The sequence below is a fragment of the Ammospiza nelsoni genome, chromosome 4 (assembly GCF_027579445.1).
Source record: "Ammospiza nelsoni isolate bAmmNel1 chromosome 4, bAmmNel1.pri, whole genome shotgun sequence".
Lineage (NCBI taxonomy): Eukaryota > Metazoa > Chordata > Aves > Passeriformes > Passerellidae > Ammospiza > Ammospiza nelsoni.
This window is the reverse complement of record NC_080636.1, coordinates 28,305,798-28,321,033: the sequence shown is the minus strand read 5'-3', so window position 1 is coordinate 28,321,033 and position 15,236 is coordinate 28,305,798. Positions and strand designations below refer to the sequence as shown.

The window sequence follows — 15,236 nt, the reverse complement described above, 5'->3', positions numbered from 1 at the left end:
AAAACTGTGGATACACAGTTAAGAGTTTATGTCTGCAGCCCAAATATGCCTAGGCTAAGGCAGTGAATAAGCAAGAACTTTTGGGTTTGCACTTCTCTGGAACAATGCCTAACACTAGCCTGGGGCACATGTATGTAAACATTATCTTTTGACTTTATATCTGTACATTTTAAAATTCCTTGCACACAGCAGCAAGTGTTCAAGCCAGTGTTAAGTGCCTGAGTATGTACCAACTTAAAATCTTAACTTTAAACAACAAGTTTTTTAAAAACCCTTGCTTAGGAATGTATCTTGGAAGTGTCACTACATCAAATTTGTTCTGAGAGGGACATATAGTAAAGTGTAGGGAGTATCAAAAATCCTAAGAAAATAAAGACAAGGAAAGGAATTTGTTTGACATAAAAATACTTGTAGGTATTTTTAAGAACATTAGGCTAGTGGTATTTCTTAGAAACCTGTTTTCATCTCCACTGTTGTTCCCTAGCACTTCAAATTTAATCAAACCTATACATACACTCTGTGGTCATACTACTAAGTCTGACACACGTGCAATGTACATGGAGTTTGGATTGACAAGACTGCATAGATGGAAGTAATTGGTGTCAGAACAGATTTGTTACTTTTAGTAACAACTAAAAGTGATTCCACGAAATTGAAAACATCAGTGAAAATGAATAATAAGGTTTTATTTGCAGATCGATTCAATGTGGGGTATGTTTTACCAAAAGAGAGCAAGCTGCAGTGTCCCTAGCCTGTCACAGGACGCTTTAGCTGAAAACCCAGTGCTGGAGACTGTTGTGGTCCTTCTGCTCCCCCATCTGGGCAGTGCTGACAGCGGCGTCAGGAACCAGGACAGGCTGTGCAAGGAGCTGGGAGAGTTTATTTACATTAATGGGCATTCTCAGGTGGGCATTTGCTGCTCTTTGAGTAACAAATTCATATGGGCAGAGGAGATAAACAATACCATGGCACATCAAATAACTAATTGCTGTCCTGAAATTGGTGTATTTGTCTTTTCACTAACACCACCTTAGTATTTTTCTTACTAGAGTATGGCAAACCCAAATGGGCTGTTAATAAAGACTGGCAGTGGTGACAGTGTTACTGTGGCTCCTAACTCAGATTCACCTGTAAGATCATGAGAAGCACGTTCACTCTGAAGCAGCTCCTGCATCTTCTGTGCATTTACACAGCTGCAGTTGCCAGAAGGCAATGCCTGCCCAGGCTAACTCATACATATGTGTATGTATATGGGCAAGTGCATATACAGCTCTGGCTGCAGAGTACATTAACTGATAAGGAAGATACCCAGATATGAGTTTAACAGAATTTCTGAGTTCTCATTTGTGCCAAATTGAGGTTTTCTACAATTTTTTTTTTCAAGGCACACAATACCTATAAATTTAATAATTCCATGCCTGTTGAGAAACACTTTTCTACAAAAGTTCTGTTGAATATGCAGTTTTTTAAAAAAGTGACATTCTAAATGCCAATGATTGTGAGACATTACTCATATCAAACAACCAATGTAATGTATCAGTGCCTTTTCACTATTTATCAGTGTGTATATTTATGAGTACGGAGCTACATACAATCTCTTTACTTAACAGTTTCTCACTTCAAAATTACTTGGACTGTCTAGGAAAAGCATGTACCACAATTAGTGAACAAAGAGTCTCCATGATGTTGTAACATAAAAAATGTGCATCTTTTCTCTGTTTTATGCAATACCATTTATGCAATACTATTTATGTCACCATTAATAAAATTAAAGACTAGGTGTGTTTTACCATCTGCAAAAAAAGTATTTGAGTGTGTATTGTTTGTTTTGGAATGAGGGAAAGAATTTTGCAAACTGAAATCTTTTGTTGGTTTTGCCTTGGAGTGTGGTTTTGCATTCCCCCACAGAAGTTTGAAAAATAGTCTTAAGAGTGGAAATGCTGAGCCACAGACACTTTTGAACCACTTACTATTTTAATTTTTCCCCACAAAATCATACTTCATTTACAATGATCCAGTAACAAAGAAACTATGAAATTAAAATACACATATTTGAAAAGGGAGATGGTAACCAAGGTAAACTACAGATATCTTTACACCTACACTTATCTTAAATGACAGAAATTTGTACTCAGGATTTTACTAGCTATTAATTTTAAATAGCTTGTTTGGAAGAGTGCAGTCCAACTTACAATTTTACGTAGCACCAGTAAGTTGAAAACTGCCAGACAACAGTTAAGGAGCACTGCTGAATCACTGCATTATTACAATGTCTTACTACTGTCCATGTGTGTGTAGTAATTGTACTTGTCAATGGGTAGAAATTGAATTAAATATATTTTTAAGCAGTCTTAACTGGATCCCACAAAATGCTGTTTATTTCTTTCATATTTGTCTCTCTGAAAATGAGGTCCCTATAGGCAATGCACTTTTCATGACAACCTCTTTTTCTCCATGGAATGCATCAAGTGCCCATGGTGAGCTGGTAAAAGGTCGCTTATTTTTTAGTAAATTTAAATTTAATAATGTAATTGCTATTGAATGAAAAAAGCAAAAAATGTTAATCTCTGGTATACCTTAAATTACAATCATCTCTTTACTTACTTGTCATATTTGTTTCTTTGGTTATATGCAGAGCTGCCCGACTCTCTGGAGTAGTGTTTACAGTAACATCATCTGTCAGAAGATTTTTAATTTGACATTAAAATCTTACAAGTTTACACTAGACCATTTAAAATTCTGTAAGACTACTCCTTAATGCTTAATTTAGACCATGTTCTGCCTCACACTACTGAAAGAGAACATGAGGTGCTCTGTTGTGGAAAATAAAACTTGTCGGCCTGAGAGACTTTCAGTGTCTCCAGCTGAATGTTAAACTTCTGCTTCCCCTGAAATTTGTTTTCAGATGTAAACCATAATATTTCTTTGTGAAGAACAGAGCATATGACCTTGATATTCAGTGAGACTCCTTAATGAAGTTTTCATCCCCTGACATGAGCATTTACACAATTATATCCTGATCACATATTGTGAAAAAGAGATGCTGCATTAGTTCATGCCCAGGAGACTGAAAAATTCCAATCCTTAGGAATAACATAGTTTAAGTAAATGTACTGTAATGCAGTAGGACATTGTACTCAACTTCCTTAAACTTGTTTCTTCTCTACATTCTGCGTCACAAGTCTCTGAAATGATTACTTACAGGGCTGATTTTATCAAATTTAGCACGTCATTGTAGATGTGTGCGCAGGTACGGGATGGTTATCTCTATGGCATTATCTCTTGCTTTTAAGTTTTTTAGGTCTCTGAATTTTCTACCAGTAATTACATTTGGGCTTATTTTAGAAATTATTTTAATTTACTAAATTTAGGTATTTATATAAAATAGAAGACTTTTCAGATTACCTGAATCAGAAACTTTCTTTATATCTGCAACCTGTAGGTCTTCTGACGTATTACTAACAGAGTCCTCTTCACCTGTGTCTCCAGGCATTTCTGTGTAAATAATGCTAAATTAATTATGGCACTGAATTTCTATACTTTATAAGAACACCTGTGATGTATCAAATTAAAAAGTCCATCCAGCCTCAGATGCTCTTTACTTTAGCAGGCAAAGTAGATGCATTAGCAAAACATGTAGAAATGACAACTGAAGAGTGAATCTTCCCCCAAAATGTTCTCACAGTTTTCAGCCAGACTGTCTTTGTGTAATATTTTTCTTGACTTCTCCCATTACTTTATTAACTTCTAGTCTTACATTTGGCCAACATAGTGTCATCCCCTCATCTCAACTAAAAGTTTAATGTTTAATTCTGTTCTTAAACAACAAGCATGTTTCTGGTTGTACATACCAATAAAAGTGTTTTAACTTTTGGGTAGTGTAGGTTCATCAGTCTACTCTAATTCTGCACTGATCATCCATTACCATTGTCAATAACCACCCAAAACCAAAGGCAGACTCTGCCAGCATTCTTAGTGCTGTTCCTTTTGCTATTTTCACTATTGTCTCACCTGTTTGGAAGTCTTGCTCCAAAGCCCAATCAAACTGAGTTATTTGGGACCATAAGAGAAAGACAATTTAGATGTTAATTTTTTTAACCAATGTCTGTTACTACAGATTTCTTTTGCTCAATGTCTTAATTTTTCCAGTAACATAGTCTGACTATCTCTCTGATCCATTTCTGTTGTCTAAACTGGAAACAGTGTCTTCTGACATGACTGACTGGAATTGTCTCTCTGTATCATTTTATCCTATGTTTTAATATTTTTTTTCCCTCTTTTTGCTTCTCAGTTCTATTAAAAAAGTACAGAGAAATCACTCAATCTGAAATATTACCTTATAACAAAAGACAAAACTACTGGACAAAATAGTACATTTCTATTTAGTGTTTTTCCACACCAGCCAATTGGTTAATCTCTCTGTTTGTGCTTTTTGAGGGTTTTTTTTTTTAAGATCTCTCTAGTGCTGGAAAACTAAAAATGTTAAATGATATGTGGGTAGTTGAAGTACTTACCTACAGAATCCTTTTCTGATTTTGCTTCTGTCCATTCTGGAGGCCTCTCACTTTCATCATTATCTGATTTACTTGTTTGTTCCATTGTGCAGTGCCCCAGAATAGCATCCAGTTCATTAAAAAATTTCATACTTTTACTCGTACTCCCTGAGTCTTGGGCACTTTTTACACTCTTGTATTCATGTTTCAGATTTTTGTATTTTGTCCTGCACTGCTTCCAGTCCCTGTCAATTCCAAACTTTTGCAGTCTAGCAGCAACCTGCTCAAATATTCTTTTATTTCTCACTGTCCCCTCCAGTTGTTGCTGGATATTTTTGTCTGACCATATGCGTATCAAAGCTCTGACTTCATTGACAGTCCAGTGTTTTCCTCCTTCATTTGCCACTGTAGGAATGAAAGCCGCTGCTTTGGAAGCCTCTACTGCTGACGCTGGATTACCTGCATTGTGTGGGGCAGGGGAGAGACAGACATTTGTTACCTGCATTGGGTGGCTGGGGTGGGGAAAGGACAGAGAGAATGGGAGTGCAGGACGCTGTTTAAAGACAGAGCAGAGGTGACATTAAAATCAAGCTATTGGTTATTAATTTGTCAGCATTTTTGTTAATTCTGATATAATTTTTGCTTTCACTTGAAGACAGATACTAAGATAGCACATGTACATTTAATTAATCTAAGAGGAACATTTTTTTCCTCTGTGTCCTGATACACTAAATTTTTACCTGTAAGACCTTTGGGAACATCTGATGAGATGCTTTGTCCTTCAGACATTAGAGAGGAGAAGAGAACTGTTGGGAAGATGGGATGTGCTGCATGAGCACAATGATAAATTGGCCCCAAGTCACTGACACTAGCATCCAGACTTAACACTCTGCATTCATGCCATACCTTAGTTTTTACACACGTGGAGGGATTTAACCTGGGTAAGGATCTAAAGAATCTGATCCTTCTTTCTTAACAAAGCACCCAAGTTGTGGGGAGCAGAGGAATGGAGACTTTTGCTTAAGTAAAACATTTGTGGGCTAGAACCCAGTTCTCATGGCATAGAACCTGCACCTTTCTCAGGGCAGATCAATCAAAAATATTTGGGTTTTTTTTAGTAAAAATCAGTGTGAGTTGTCTTACTCTGCATAACTAAGATATTTTTCCATTTTCTCCAGTCTACGTTATTTTTGAACATTATGAGGCCACCCATGCAATAACTTAAAACACTGAAATATTATATATTTTAGTTTTTTAATGTTTCCTTGTTTCTATTTATGAATTTTCTTTAAGACTTTGTTTTGGTTATAAGATTAGTTTGGAAAGGGTTTTCTCATGCATTTTCTCTTTGAAAAAATAACTAAAAAACCCCAAATGAACAAACCCAAAACTATTTCCAGGGCATGATCACATGAAGCAGCATGAAAATGCACTGTAACTGACAGGTTTTTACAGTCATACTGCAGTGATGCCTTTGTCAGTGTCCTTTTCTGGAAGAGCAAACCAGATGATGGGGGTTTGATACTTTATAGCCACTGAGATGTGTGTGATGGCAATAGTATCGGACCCTTGATTGTGCACAGAGCTTCAGTGGAGCACATTTATAACAGCCTGTCTGGGGACAAACTTGTCCTAGATAAAGCCATTCCTTGCTAGTCTCCATAATTCATTCCAGTTGTCAATAAGTTGTTGTAACAGATATATTTGTTTTTCCTTATAGTCCTGGGTTAATCAGGACTAGGCAGTGTAGTTGAGAAGGGTAATTTTCAGGTGGCACATCAATTATGCTTTCTCCATTTCTTCCTGAGGGAGTGAAATAAAATGCTGATTTACTGGTGAATCAAACCATAGGAACTGCCACAGATGATAACTGCTGACATCAGATAGGCCAGAGAGGAAGGGCCTAGGGAAGATGACAAGAAGAGAGGATGAAGAGTGCAAGGAGGTGCTCTCTACACTTCCCAGTCAAAGCCATAGAGCACGGGGGCATCTGGGAGGAATGAAGGTTCTTTACTCTTTGTATAGGCTAGTATTTCTCACTAGTCATTTCCAGCTGAGCTCACTTTTGGTTGTGGATATTAGTTCAAATGAGTTCTGGTGACTTGGTGTATTGCTCGCTTATTCTGCTGTGTGCAAAGTGAGAAATGGTGTGTTGTTTGTTTCTCATTCCATGTAAAAAACATTTTGATTCAAAATATCCTGCCTACAAGAACTGCTTTGAAACAAAGTTGTTATGTGCAGTGCAAAAATTTTCCTAATATCTTAAAAGCATTTTAATTTGTTTTTAAAAAACATGTTTAAGCAGGATATACATTATTTTTTTTTATCTGAAAGATGCATTTATTCCATATTTAATCTTCTTATAATCTTCCTCAAACCTGAGAAATCTGCTGAAATAAAACTAAAATATTAGGCATTATAGATACAAAGGGTTCAACATTTTTCTTTCAGTGGTTTCTGAGATAGTGCCTGAATCTTACAGACTAGAGGAGGTACTGGGGGAGGGCATTCTAGTACTAGTACATACTTGAGCCCATGCAATTGAAGTTATTTTGCTGACTTTGTGAAAGCAGCTTCCTCAGAATTGAAGATTTTTCTGCTTGGCAGTGTGCTGAGCGCTGAGAAATAAAAATATGTTCCTGTAAAATTTGATCCAGACACTTTCTGCATGTTTTGTTCATATGCATGAAGTATTTTATATGTGCATAAATTCCATGTGACATTCAGGTCTCTTCCTTAATTTCTTTCTGTGCCAGGCAGGAGGAGTGTAATGTGTAACATTATAGCCACAGGCTTAGCCTGTGCCTTGTTTTCTTCCTAAATATGGCACCTTGCAGATTTTGTAATGGAAATTGTTGTGACTGTGCTGGAATGTATACTAAGGCATAGAGGGTATATAAAAAATAGAAAGAGCATGTAGGAAATTCAGGACAGCTGCTGTTCATCCAGGCAATGTATCAGCACAGTTGCTTCAATCTGCCTAAAATGTGTTTGTTTCTCCATTTCCTGTAGCTTCCCCTTGAAGGGGCTCACACCTAGGATGCTCTTCCTCTTTCTATCTTGCCATATTTATGCCCTTGCTTTTGTAACTTTGCTGAGCAAAACTACTAGAGTAGGACGTTTTCTAAATGAGTTCTGTGGTTGGACTAAAGCATTGCTGACCACTCCTTGCTTGGAGAGGTGATTTTGAAGTTATGCTGGAGACCACTGCAAGTCTGGATTGCTCTGCATCTCTCTCCGGGCTCAGACCACTCACCCATGCTGCTTGAACTATCCATGATTTAAGAAAATGAGCTAGGGAAAAGCCACAAGCTGACATGGGTACCTCTCTAGCATTTCCCATACTTTCCACTGGCATTTAACAAAATTACTGATGTTAATGCAGTTTATCATGATTAAGCTATAGCATGGGATGTGTTTTGCATGCAAATGGGGGTCATGCAGGTGTTACATCATATACAGTGGTCAGTGTCTAGTGATGCACAACACTGCTGAGTGCTCTGGCAAGGGGATGGTGCCAGAGTGTGGCTGCATTAAAGCTATACTGATCAGAAACACAATGACAGTGCTTTCAAGCTATCAGGAAGTGCTCTGACACCCAGGCTGATTTTGAGTTTTGGATCTCTCTGTACCATCATACTATACCTAGCTGAACTGGTCTGGCATGAGATATAAAAAGTAGTGGGTCTCCTGGAGCATCCTCATCATCTTCTAAAGAAACTGGTGTTTCACCTGGGAAGGAAAGAGTTTTTAGATGAAAAATAGGTATGGACTAAATTAGAAGTTTAAATTTAGATGTCCATACACTATGAGAAGATCTTTACCTTGAAATCTCGACACTTAAGCTGTAGTTAAATTTTAAATTAATTTAGCTGTCCCAATAAAGGGGACATGAGTTATAGGAGGCAAATCATTTTACATCTTGGATATGAAGCCTCTTTGAAATGCTTTTTAAAATTCTGGTTGAAACTGACTTGATTCTAGTGACTTGTATGCTCTTCTGACTCAGTATTCAGGGTAAATAATAATGTAAAGTAAGAGACATACAAATAAAGGCAGACTTTGCACACAGATTCATAAAATCACAAATCCATTTATGTAACAAAATTAAATTCCTAGAAGAGTGTGAAGAAAATCAGGATGTTCTGCAAAGAGCTCTGGAAATCAATGGAATTCATTAAGAGTATGGGGAAGGAACCCATATTCATTGTGACTTGACAGCAGGCATATTTGTAGCAGACAGGATTAAGTCTAGCCTTTTCCAGCATAGCTTTTCTACATTTGTTTAAAAGGGAACATTATAGCAATTGCTATGTAAGTATAAAAAGCAGCATATGTGTGTCAGGTTCAGAACCAGCTAGATTTTCACAGAGTACAGACTTGTAAGTTGTCCTGTGTGCTCTTTTCTGCATACCACGTTGACAGGAGGTTTGAAATGTTGCTTCCTTGTGCGGGAGCTGAGCTTCTGTGAGCTCCAGCCAGGCAGGGCACCCAGATCAAAGCTCGCAGCTCTGTGGTAGTTCGTCACGGGGCACAGTAATGAGGTGTGGTTAAGATGCAATCTCCTACCCTGACGTCGCAAAGCTGCCTTTGAAACCATTATCCTAAACCCTCCTGACTTTCAGCAAGGCTCACTATGACTCATAGATGAGTGGCCTGATCTCTGACTGCTCCCAGCTGCCTGCCTGCCTTCCCTGGCAGGAGATGCTGCTTATACCCATAGTGACAGGACTGGCATTTCAGCTGCTTAAGAGCAGCAAAGCAAACCAGGGAGAGGAGAATAAATTCTCTCCTGGAAGGCTTCTGAGTGTGCCATAGGCGCTAGCATGCACAAGGTTAATTACATTGTTACATTAAAAGAGAAACTTCTTTTATTTTTAGTAAGAACAGTTACCACAAAAAGATATTACTATACCACAAAAGCTACTCAAAAAAATTATTGCACACTTGTTTAAAAAAAAACGATATAAAATACTGTCAATGACATGTTAAAAAGTGCAGACATGGAAAACCATGTATAAGTGGCACTTTCATATCAGCATTTCTGAAAGATCTTCCTGCATTTTAGTAGCTGAGTTTTTTGCCAGTCATTGCTGATGCATTTCTGCTCAGCTATAATCTTTCTGCATTTGTTGAGGTAAAGTGAAGGTCAAGCAAGGTGACCAGTGCCTTAATATTTAAACATAAAGAAAGAAATATAAAAAGTGTAAATTACTTTAATAACTAGGCAAATATTTTTTAAAATAATGTATTTTGTTTTTTAATCCTTGATTTAACTTGATTAACAAAATGGGAAGGTCATTCATTTGAACTCTAATGTAAGATACCATTTTTCATAGTTCACCATCACTTCACATAGATTTTCTTGGTTGTTGATTAGTGCAATAACACACAAACTGTACTTGAAGAGAAATGAACGCTTTGACTTGTATTATTTAAGCTACATCTCTGCCTCTGAAATGTGTTTTGGGAGGGCAGCGTGAATGTCATGGCTTACATTTCTGCATGTGCTTATGCATAAAGTGTTATCTTTTCATGAACAAGCTGGGAAATGGTATGTGTTGCTGCCAGGTTTGTCCTGAGACACCCTTCTCAGATTTGATTAATATTTTCAGTAACAATTTCTTCAAATACACTTCAGATATACTTTCAAAAGAAAACTGATTCTACCACGTATGAAAAATCATCAGGGGAACACTACTGAAATACCATTCAGTCCTGCAAAAAAAGTAGTCTCTTTTCTTTCCTTCCTGTTGCTCCCCCTTCCCAGCAATCTCCCAGTAGCTGAGACAATGTAAAGACATGCTTTGCATCTTTACATTAAGCATGCATAAGAATGTTGAGACTGAGGCTAAGCAGAATGGTAAATATACAGTGAATTATTTGGGAACATTCCCTGTCCCCTGTCATGCTTTTTAAAAAGACAAGTCAGTATAGCAGCTGATTTCTTAAAATCAAATAAGATGTTAATGGGGGACACATATTATTAGTCACAGGTTTTAGTTTGCTGATAGCATTTTGTTTTTGCTACCAAAGCCATAACCTAGACATCCTTGATTCCTCCAGCCCCCTCAAAACGAGATGTCTTTGCCTCTCTTAAAAGAAGCGAGGGACCATTTTTCTCTGCTCTCCTGCAGCACACTGTGCTTGAAAGGGAGAAGCCAGGAGAGGGCCTGCAGTCGCTGCTGGGGCAGAGCAGGGGGCTCTTTGCTTGTGCAGGAATTGCCTTTCCCTCTGTGGGAGTGACACCGGCAGCTCTGTCCCTGCAGAAGGACTGGAGAGCATCAGCTGCAGAGCCACTGATGCCAGTTCTGCCGTGCAAGTGCTCTTCAAAGTACTGGGCTGGGCAGCACTGGACTCTGACTGCAGGTGGAATAGGACTGGGCCTCTAGTACAGTGTTAGTTGCTTGACTTGCATTCTTAAATAAGAAAGTTGATGATCTCACAGCTGTTCCCTCAGCCCCTTGTGGTGGATGTGTGCATGCATTCTGCATAGCTGCAGGACACATTTCTATCTTAGTGTGCTTTCGTTGCAGCTCGCATGTGGTTGTTGCAAAAATCTTTGCGTTTCAATTTTTGCAGTAGTGTTGCATTATTACAGTTAGCTGCATTTAATTTTTGTTTATCAATAAAACTTGTTTGCTTTTATTTTTCTGGAGATAGTATCAGAAGTGCTTGTGCAATCAAGAGATATATTTAATTATACCAGGTTTAAAACCAGACTGTCCTGGTGCTTCAAAACAAGGCATGTCTCACCCAGGGGTAATTATTTTTATAGATACTATAGTTTGGGATTCGCAACTGAAATTAACTTTTGCTGATTTAAATTTGCTAGAGGTCTAAAGCAGATGAGAATTAGGATTACCAGGTGCAAACTACATCCAAACACAGAGGATAATCTAATGGCAGATCCTTGGATGTAGGACACTATCCTGATTTCATGTAGTCTTCAAAGTGTATCAGCTTTTATTAGCCTCAGTTCTGCAAGTTTAAATTTAAAATTGATTGCAATTCACAGTGCAGAGAGCACATTATGATATTATAAAATTGCCGTTTTAATTTGAAGTGACTTTGACAGATTAGAGGCTTTTTGATAGTGATGACAAATTAAGGTCAAGCTTTTTTGTTAAGGTAAACAATGACAATGAAAAATGGCAATTTCTTTTCCTCAGATCTGTAAAGCAGCATTGTAGAGGGAGACGTGGAATGGTACAAGGACAAACTCAATGTCCAGCTCTTTTATATGCCTTTGACAATGATCCCTGGCAATAATGTTGAGTTTCTTGTTTTCTTAAAAAATACTCACAAAATTAATGTAAATTGCTACATACCATGGGAACAAATTAAGCTTTTAATTTCTCTTTTTAGTAATCTTATTTTGGTACTTTTAACTATCATTGAGGCTTGTGCTTCAGTGACATTTAGGATGTGACAAGGAGATTTGAGGGATGTCAAACAGCAGATTGACCCTAATGAAATGTTAAGCAGAGCTTAAATGCATATGCAGAGAAGGTTGAATAAAACAAGAGATGCAAATAATTTAGTAAAACCCACTTCAGAATAAAGCCAGCTCTATTCACTTGGTCTGCCGCAAAACAGGCTGATAAATATGATAATTTTTACTTTCACTGCTAAACTAGAGTTTTTAACGAGATTATCACACGTGTTTCTTGACTATTAATAAAACTCCTTATAAAATAATTTACCTTAAGTCATCACACCTAAATATCAAGCTGATATATATATGAGAAATAAGAATAAAAATCTAAATTTCACTTGTATTACAACAAATAACGATTTTTACAACACTCTGACAATTTCAACCTCTTCTTTTTCTTTATGTTTGCATCTGAACTGGAGCTCTACAAAATCTGCTTCCAAAGTACTGTGAATGAAAGGCATAGGGGAGGAAAGCAGCTTATTTGAATTTAGCATTTTCACCCCGTGCAGGAGCCTGGACACTAGCAAGTACTCACCGAGGCTGCAATACAGGCAGTTAGTGTAATTTTGCTGGAATTACGCTGTATTTACAGACTTCGACACTGGTGGGTGCTAACATTTTATTCCCCTGCATGAGGCGTGCATCCAGTCACTTCTAACAGCGCTGCCGGGGCTGAGCAGCCTCCGCTCCAGCGCCAGCCAAGTCGGGCTTCGGTTTTGTTCCTTTTGGGTTTTAAGCAAAGAGAGAAAAATAGAAGCAAAAATATTTTTCTTTACCTTGCGTGCTGTCTGTTGTGGGGCTTGTGTTCAGCTGCGTCTCAGTCGCAGAACACCTGCCGTTTTCTTCTGCTGCTAATTGTGTGACAGGCTCATATCGCAATATGGCATCCAGATCATGGAAAAACTTCATGGTTTTAGTGACATCCCCAGAGTTGTGGGCATATTTAACCGTTCTGTATTCGTACTTGAGGTTTTTGTACTTTGCACGGCACTGTTTCCAGTCCCTGCACACTCCCAACTCCTGCAACCTTTTAGCAATGTAGATAAATATTCCTTTATTCCTCAGAGTGCCGTGCAGTTGCTTTCTGATATTTTTTTCTGACCAGACGCTTAACAAGGCTTTAACCTCCTCCTCAGTCCAATGCTTCCCTGCTCCACTCTCCATGTTGAAAGTGACCTGGAAATGATTCACTATTTCTAGCCAAGATTTTGTTTCCTAGGAAACCAGACGGCTGGTTGTCAGTAAGCTCCGCCGAGATGAAAGGATCTAGTTTTACTGGCTCAAGCTGCCTGAGGGGAGTAACTTGAGACGCTGCCAAATAAGCAGGCTCGCCGCTGGAGCCGGGCGAGGGAAGCGGCTCCGCCGGCGGGGAGGGGACACCTCGGCCGGGCCGGGCCGGGCCGGGCCGGGCCGGGGCTCACTGCTGTGACTCCTCTTCGGGAGTCAGTGGGGGCACCAGGGTGTGAGAAAAGAAGCAAAAAGAGCCTGTTTCGTTCCTTTGAAAAAAACCAAACCCAACAAAACAAAGCAACGTCACACACACACCCCTTGTGGTCTGGGCTCTGCCGGGAGGCCCCGGGCAGCCCCTGCTCCCGAGGGGGCCCGGCCGCGGGACCGAGCCTTCCCCACAGAAGTCGCATTCGGGATCGTCCTGCCCCACATCTTCACATCTCTGTGCGCTGTTTGCCTCTGAATGCGGGCAGTAGAGACACGTTTTGCATATCGGTGATGTTTTAATAACAGCTCGCGTACTTCAAGTCTGGCTCAGCTGGTAAAGTGGTGCAGGCATTGTGGTAGTGACACTGAGATCCCATGCCTTTTGTCAGTGCTAAGTGAAAGATGTAATCCAACGCCTTGGCCAGGGCCTTCCTTGGGGTCTCTGCTTCTCTCTTCCTAGTGATTTAGTTACTATTTAAAGAGACCATGACAGTATTAAAATGGAAACTTCCTGTAATATTAACATTGCAATTATAAGTTGCTGAATGCAGTGCATCAACCCTTAAATCTTACTAACAGTCTTCATGTTTATAGATAGAACATCTTCCCGAGTTAAAGTAAATGGCTTTAAGGACATCCTCATCTCTGATTATTTTTAGAGAACTGTGTCACTAACAGGGTAAATTTGTTCAGATGTGTGGGAAGTTTGGTTTGTTTTGCTTTCTGTAAGCAAGCATTCTTCAAAATTTTTGCTTTACATCCAACTGGGATTAGTAACAAATGAAGGGATTTTATGAACTGGAGAAAATTGATAATGAGCATGTCAGTTGGAGATTATCATACATTCTATTGATTTTTGTGCCCAATTCTATTGTTCTTGTAATAACTAATTCCATTGACTTCAACTGAGTTAAGTCCAGTGCACAAATAGGACATTAATTGTCTTTCCCTTTATAAGAAAAATATCTCTCCTGTTCAGACATTATTATATATGAGAGTGGGCAGGAGCTCACCCATCCACCAAAGTCCTGATGAGTATTACAGGCACGGGCAGGCACATAGCAGCAGTTTTGTTATAGGCAACGCTGCCTTATTTCAGGAAGTCTTTTAAAGGGAGATGGAGCAGCCTGCACTCTTATTCACAAAAGAAAAATATGCAGTCTGCAAAGTAGACCTTTTCAATGGATAAGGACTGGATTACCAACTGTGGGCAAGTGTACACTGTTCTGCCTGCCTTGGGCAGGGCAGCATCAGGGGACCCAGCAGGGGGAAGGGCTGGGGAAGACAGGCAGCAGGACAGGGAAAACACATGTATTTCAGCTGAATCAGCTCTTCTGCTCAACAAAGCACAACTGCCAGCCTGAGGCTGATGTACTTAAGAGAAGTATTTCCATTTGCAGTGACACTTGAACATCAGACTTGTTTTGCCTGAGTTCAGAAGCTGAGATGCCCAACATTAGGTTTGTGCACTCAGATGCTTTCATCGGAGGGTCTGTGTTGCTTTTAGAGGTGTAAATGCCAGCTTGTCTGCCTAAGTGCAAAAATGCAAAAGCTTCTGCAGAGGTGATCAGTGGAAAAGACAATTCATTCCCCTAAGCAACACCATCAGTTTTTAATAACATCTGACAATCTAAAGCAGAAATAGAATAGCATTATAGGACCTAGTACTATTGCCTAGACCATTATGCCTCTGAAAATGGCTTTTCCAATTAAACATCTGTTTTTACTTTATGCCTGTACTGAAATTGAAGTCCACTAAGAGCCTGAGCCAGTACTTATTGGTGGGAAGATTCCCACTGAATTTAGTGGACTTAGGCACAAACCTTATGTGACTGTCTTGAAATAAAGCATAGCAAGAAACCTGC

At 39.0% G+C, this 15,236-nt stretch overlaps 2 protein-coding genes across 3 annotated transcripts in view; one reads left to right on the top strand and one right to left on the bottom strand.

Annotated features, from left to right (window-relative positions):
• Window positions 1-13,119, bottom strand: part of PAICS (phosphoribosylaminoimidazole carboxylase and phosphoribosylaminoimidazolesuccinocarboxamide synthase) — a 41,447-nt gene extending 28,328 nt beyond the window's left edge. The window contains exons 1-5 of one of the 2 annotated variants that reach the window (XM_059469759.1): window positions 12,711-13,119; window positions 8,139-8,225; window positions 4,515-4,952; window positions 3,406-3,495; window positions 2,605-2,676 (exon numbers count right to left, since the gene is read on the bottom strand). In XM_059469759.1, the coding sequence (XP_059325742.1) occupies window positions 2,605-2,676; window positions 3,406-3,495; window positions 4,515-4,952; window positions 8,139-8,225; window positions 12,711-13,098 (1,075 nt within the window). In that variant the 5' untranslated portion in view covers window positions 13,099-13,119. The remainder of the gene's footprint in view (window positions 1-2,604; window positions 2,677-3,405; window positions 3,496-4,514; window positions 4,953-8,138; window positions 8,226-12,710) is intronic. The other variant, XM_059469760.1, reaches the window with a different exon arrangement.
• The window catches only part of PPAT (phosphoribosyl pyrophosphate amidotransferase), a 43,322-nt gene that overhangs the window by 17,800 nt on the left and 10,286 nt on the right, over window positions 1-15,236 (top strand). The window lies entirely within an intron of this gene.